The 6876-nt window shown below is 40.2% G+C and overlaps 1 protein-coding gene across 2 annotated transcripts in view; it reads right to left on the reverse strand.

The window, feature by feature from the left end:
- The window catches only part of LOC112452446 (PDZ domain-containing protein 4-like), a 185348-nt gene that overhangs the window by 2183 nt on the left and 176289 nt on the right, over nucleotides 1-6876 (reverse strand). The window contains exons 2-6 of one of the 2 annotated variants that reach the window (XM_025012652.1): nucleotides 4155-4541; nucleotides 3404-3574; nucleotides 1876-1941; nucleotides 1531-1566; nucleotides 11-1435 (exon numbers count right to left, since the gene is read on the reverse strand). In XM_025012652.1, the coding sequence (XP_024868420.1) occupies nucleotides 11-1435; nucleotides 1531-1566; nucleotides 1876-1941; nucleotides 3404-3574; nucleotides 4155-4541 (2085 nt within the window). Of the gene's footprint in view, nucleotides 1-10; nucleotides 1436-1530; nucleotides 1567-1842; nucleotides 1942-3403; nucleotides 3575-4154; nucleotides 4542-6876 lie in introns of both variants that reach the window. The other variant, XM_025012651.1, reaches the window with a different exon arrangement.

Raw genomic sequence — 6876 nt, forward strand, 5'->3', positions numbered from 1 at the left:
TGGCACTCACCTTCATCTCCGACATAGTATCATCCTCGGTGGTGTGACCGGCTCTTTCTTCGGTTATCTTGATCGCCCGATTTCGAAGTATCCGATTTCTGACGGGCCGCCTGGCGATGTACCTCGTCCCGTCCGCCCTCCTCTTCACCTTCCATTCCATCTGCACCTCGTTCTTATCCTCCGGCGGTATCCACGTAGTGGACGTGCACACCTGTTGACTGCCAACGAACTGGTACTGCGTGAGATTTGGCGCCTGGAAGTTGCCGTGCGACTTGGATTTCCTCGCGCCGCCCATGGACGTCTCCCTGGACGTCGTGAGGTTCTTGCGGTTGAGCGCCTGCTTGAACAGCTGCTGCTGCAGCATCATTGTCTGTTGCAGGTTTGCCACGTTCGTGTACATAGTGTCAGCCGGCAGCGTGTTGGCATTTATTGACGAAGATTCGTTGCGATCTCTGTGATGATGCGACGACGAGCCCTTCCTCACGCTCTGGTTCTTCGACGATTGTCTTGCTATCGCGGACGTCGCGGTCGGCGTCACCGGCATGGGGCAATTGCAATTGAGCTTCTGCTGCTGCTGCTGTTGTTGCTGCTGTTGCTGTTGCGGCATTTTTGGCGGGCACAATACCAGCGTGCTCTTATGATGATCTCTCTCGCCCTGATGCAGCTCCAAAGTCAGGGGGTTGCTGTGACAGGACTCGCCGGTATTGTAAGCGCTCGAACTATCCTTTTCCTCGCCGGAACTGTTGCTTTTTGAGGAGGAATGCCACTTTTGGTTCTGCTGACCGCCAGCGGTCAAATGGTTTTGCGCGGTGCTATGCTGCGTCGTCGCGGTAACGATGTTCGCCTGCTGCGTCCAGTGCTGCTGGTGATGCTCGTACGGCGACGAATAGATTGGCTCGCTGTCCGATTCTGGTATCGTTTCGTAGATGTGCTCGGTATCACTCCACACGTGGCTCGAATAAGCCTCAATGAGCTTCACCGATGACGGTACCGCCGCGAGCGGGCCAGCTTGCTGACCGCGTAGAGATATACCTTCGAGCCTCTTTGAACAATCCTTCAGCGATTCCTGCATCCACTGCTTGTTGCGCTCTTCCGTATGATGCGCCGGCGAGGTCGCGTTCTTGCCGGATTTGTGTGAGTTCTGCGATGAGCATGTGGACGACGAGTTCGTGGAAAAGATATTGATAGATTGCTGCTGTTGTGGTGGTGGCGGCGGCGGCGGTTGCTGCTGTTGCTGTTGTTGCTGCTGTTGTTGTTGCTGCTGCTGCTGTTGCTGTGTGTGAGATGGTATGGGTGGAGCAGCTTTCAGGGTGCAGTTGTTTACCTCGCTCTCTTTGGTACGCTCCTCCGTTTGCTGTTGCTGTTGACGGATCAGCTGCTCGATCATGCTGTTCTGATACGCTGGCAGGTTCTCGGGCGAAAGCGGCGGCGAACCCTGAAGCGGAATCATGGTTCATGATAGATAGCGATATCTATACCGCGCGCAAACATCGAATGCTTTTTTTCCTCGCTTTATGTAATTCGACTTACCTCATGATAGATGCGCCTGTCATCATATTCATCGTCCTAAAATAGAAGGAGTAAATTGATTGATAACGTGTAACAAAGGTGTCTTAGATACTTTTTTATTTACATAAGAAAATTGTATTTATTTTTTATTTAAAGTTATCGTAATTATTCTATATTACAAATAAATCTTTTTCTCAAAAAGGTATCACGATTATGGAATGTTTTCTGATCTCCACTACATTTCCATTTTGTATTTTTCATTTAATAAACATATTTTTAAATTTACTTAGTTTCGCGTCAAGTTGAAACATTGTAATAATGAGGAAAACGAACTTGAAATACACATCGGCTGACGAGAATAGTCACCGCATTTTTCGTCTCCGCGAACAAGTTCTCGGTCTGCTCCTTGTTCGCGACATCCTTGCCGTTGACCTGAAACGAGAGAACGAAAAGGTCCCCTTTCAATGAACAATGCAGCCGCTTCTTGATTTCCGAAATGAGTCACTGTTCTCGCAAGAGAGATGTACATGCATAATGAAACGTCCGTGCTCCGAATGTAAATCCGGCTTAGAAACCCGTTGGAATCCCGAATTCGTGAGCTGACTCACATCAGTGCGAATTTCTCATTATCTAGAATTTACACTTGCAACAATAACATAGAGAATAAAAGTAAATCTCTTTATTTAAAAAGACAAAGACTTTGGTACAATTATAATTATAATTTATATATTTTAATGAAAAACTTGCGGAGGAAACTGTGTTTTCTTCAATTATTCAGGAATACCTATGTCTATAATTTCTTCGAGCAAACATTGCAAAAATTACATTTTACACTGGTAATACAGTCAGATAATAAATTCAAGAAAATAAATTTGTCCATCAGTATATATTAATCCGATGTAATTTGCGTTGACAAAGATACGATTCAATCAGTATATGATTTCTATTTATCTGAATTATACAAAGATGCGGCTTTCTTTCTCTTTCCAATGTTTCCTTGATCCATAGAAATCGCGTTATGTTAATATTGTAAGAAAACCATGTAGTCATATCTTTCAAATGTTTGAAGTCATTTTTAATATGATATTCTTTACATATTGTAGATAAATGTATTCGGTCCTTAATATTTTGTAATAGTCATTTTGTTGATAAATTAATATACAGCATTGAATCTCCATTAGAACCCATTGAAAAATCTTGAACATTGTTATAAATATCTTGGCCAACGATATGATCTTCGAACAGTGCTTATCCGAATTCAACATAAATTCACCGTTAGATGCTGCTGTATGCTTTCTATATACGTGCAACAGCCTGCAATATGTTTTTATCGTTGCCCTTCGGGATTATAAGGCGTTTCTTTGGGCTATTAAATCTATAATATCTTATAGTCTGTATACCTGTGTAACATAACATTTATTATACTACTAGCTGCTGGTTGATTAAGTTTCATTATTATATTATACCTTTTTGGCGGCTCCGATTCAGAGATAAAAGTATCGTACATTAAATATTATATTTTATGCGTTATAAAATATAACAGAATGTAAGAATTTTTTATTTTACTGATGAACCTAAATTCTTTTCTTTCGGTGAACGCTATTTAAAAACCAGCTGCGCATTTCTACGAACTTTAGGATACATTTATCGAGTTATTATAAAAATACATTTTTATCAGGAGAATGCGAAATATATCGAATTTTACAAATAAAATTTACCTTTATTTTCTGACGCAAGTGTAAATTCTATCATCAATAATTCCACAGCTCTCTACTTTTTCTTAGTCAATTATAATCCTTTGACGAATCATTGCGCAACCAATTATTGTTGCGATAGCGTTTTCGCGTTCGCGAGATGAAACACGTGATGATAACGAAAAATTTCTGATATTTACCCGCAAAATTTGATCTCCTTCTCGCAACCGGCCGTCCCGGGCCGCGAGACTTTCAGGAACTATTTCCGAGATATAAACCTCGGTGTCGACGTCCTCGCTGCCGGAACCGGAGCTATAGCACACCGTCAATCCGAGCTTTTCGGCACTCCCGCTTTTCCGCAACGTCACCTCCTACAGCATTTCGCAACCATTATTAATGTCCGCCGCAGTAGACAATGTTGAGTGAAACTAAATACACTCGTGTTTGCACAAGGCCCGCCTCGTTAACAACGTTAATACGCCGACGCGACATTATCGTCGCTCGACAAACACATATTACAGGAAAGTGAGATGCACTTTTGCATACAATTTGGCAGCTATATATTTTAATAAATACTATGTATTTTATATTTAATAAATACTATATATTTTAATAAATTACTAATTTACATATCTTTTCTTTAATCATTTTTATACATCTTTAACCTTCTGCACACATGCGTGTTCGTATCAATTATTATTTTAACAATAGATTATTCACCGTGAAGATAATAAACATAAAAAAGGATGAATTCAAGAGATAAATATTTTCGTCCAATTTTTGAAAAACCCTGGGGCGTATACTTGTCCCAATGGACGTAAAAAAGATATGCTCATACTTATTATACTTAATGTTGCGATCAATGCAGCAAGTAAATAAATTTCTCAATTATTGCTTCACATATTTTCATAGTTATCAGAAATTAAATTCGATGATCACATATATAATTACCTCAAAGTCGATGTCGTGAGTGAGAAAATCCTCGAAACTGTCGTTCGCTTGTTCCTCAACGACGAGGGGAACTGGAAGTAACTCCTCTTCCTCTATGAGACCAGCCCAGTCCGTTTGAACTGCAGTCGATACCAAGGGACACATATCGTCCTTCTTGACATCGTCATTGCACGTTCGGTCGTCTGTCACGCCCCTTTCGTTCGTCGTCCCCTCATTCTTATCCTGACACGTGATCCTTTCGTGCTCCTTCGAGGGCGTGTGAGGTACCTGTTGATGCCCACTGATGGGTTGTCGTCGAAGGACCTCGACGATAATTGGTTCCTGAGCTGACTGGAAACAACGCACAGCATCCTCGTGACTAGAATTTGAAACGTCCTGCCCGTTCACCTAGAAATAACAAGAAAGCAAATATCAATAAGTATATAAGATTGGACATTTTTAAGAGAATTGTATAATAATAAATAAGATAAACATGAAAAATATTAAATTTGGTAATATATTTAGGTGATATATTACATTTATCAGAATGTTAAACGGGCTACGAATAATATAAATATCTTTCTTCAGTTTCGTGTTTCGTCAAGATTTCTTGACGAACATCTGCCTTTTTCAGACTTATTCTTATTTCCTACATCGCGTTCTCGATGTGAGATTGATAGGCTTAGTAATCGATTGTAATTGGATAATAAATTAACAGTATTGCGTATAATATACCAGAGATATAACGCGGGTAATCATCAAATATCGAATAAATACTTATGACCACGTCTTTTCTATTGGCAGACGAGAAAATTAACAACGGGGATCCAATTTTTCTCTCCCCCTCCCTTTCTACCGTCTTTAATTAAAATATACGTCCCTCGAAGGGAACATAGAGACACCTCATCATTCCTCATAATTGCTTTCTCGCGCTTTAATGTCCAATTAAATAAATAACTCGGTGCGACGCCGTCAACGAGGGATGCTGACGAGACGATGGACAAGGGTAGATGAGGACGGTGGTGCTAGGGGTCGCAAAGACGTCGTTAATCATTAAAGATAGACGGATTAATTAAATGACACGCTTGATGATCCAAATTGATGCACATAGATCGGTAATTAATTTTCAAAAGTAACCCGCTAAAAAAGTCTTCCCTTATAATCTGATATATTGGTTTCCCTTCTTCAGTATCATATAATATCATTTCAATCTTTCAACAAATCAAACGCCTATAGAAGATGAGAAATTAGAGTATAGGTAAAGCTAATAAATTTAGTATTAATTTATTACTGGTCAGTATACTTTTGTTGAAACTTTTGCTGTTAAACAGCTAATTGTAAAAAAGCGCACGTATCGTTTAATGTTTCTTTAGCCCGTCCCTAGCGGCGCAGCTGCCAATTTATCAGATGTTAATTCCTCACAATTAAACATTTAATATCCTGCAGAAACTATCCTGCCATTGGCTATTGATTGTAGATTGATACGTATATCGCTTTGGTGTTTGCTAGGCGACGCCCTTGTGCGGCTCTAAATTGCTTCTCGACAGGAACGGCATCTAATTAAAGGATATAGACGTCCACGTGAAAAACGTGATTGTCCAACCGTCGCAGCGTCGGTTGAATGTCGGTGGATGTCGGTCAAGGAGAATGGAGAGCTTTTGTACGCTGCAAAAAAAAACTCGACAGATATAACCCTCTATTAACCCTAATTCCTCGTTCGGGCACGGTCATAACGTCCGATCAAACATTTGCCTTTACCAGAGGACCTCCGGTGGGCACCCGGTTTATACCCGGTACCCAGGTGGCACTTAATTTCCCACTAAGTACTAGGATTTAAGGATTTGGAATAGGGCGGGGACAATGGGGGGCGTAACGTAACGAGCCGTGGACCCTCGACGTTTCAATTTGGAACTTACAAACCGCCGGAGTGTATTTTCTACGCGGGATAATGATAGCCTGGCGGTTTTCTCTAATCGTGAAAAATCTTTTTGAGGGTTTCGCTAAAGATTTATGCTCTGTGGATCCTGGATAATCTATATAAATCATCGTGATTCGCGCGATAACATCTAAGAATCGCGCCAGCGAAAAAACTTTATAATGGTGGAACTTCTAGGTTTCCATGAAAGAACATTTAAATCACGTTGCATGCGAATGCTAAGACATTTAAATAAAATGTCATATAGTTGTCATATCATATTAATTATATTATTATATAATCTTATATATGTGTGTAATTTCGATTTGTGCATCTCATTCTAATCAGCAACTGCAATTTGTAGTTATGATAAGTTTCATTAAATTCTCTATTTAAATTAAATATTACTGCAATGTTAACATCATATTTATTATAATTTTGTCGTTTCTTGAACATTATCGCAAGCTTTTACTGCTGTGCATTCGTATTCGAATGGTAGTTTACTACATTTTTAAATCGTTAAGCTCGCTCAAGCGCGAATGTATTTATTTGCCGAGTATGGAACGCCGGATATTGAGTGGTCGTTATATTGACCGTCATAAAAATTTCGATATGCATCCATCAGACTAGTATCGATATCTCATATACCACTTGTCTGCGAAGTTTCGTTTGTGTCCACCACGCTCGGTTGCAAAATGGAATTTCTAACTGCTTGCTTGACTAGTTAACTTCCAACGGAGGCTCGAGAGATTCGCAAACATTTACATTTCACCAATATTGTCAAGTACTGATGAGTTCATTATCAAATCAAAACGGCAAGATCGAAAA

The sequence above is a fragment of the Temnothorax curvispinosus genome, unplaced genomic scaffold (assembly GCF_003070985.1).
Source record: "Temnothorax curvispinosus isolate PA1 unplaced genomic scaffold, ASM307098v1 QBEX01003408.1, whole genome shotgun sequence".
Classification (NCBI taxonomy): domain Eukaryota; kingdom Metazoa; phylum Arthropoda; class Insecta; order Hymenoptera; family Formicidae; genus Temnothorax; species Temnothorax curvispinosus.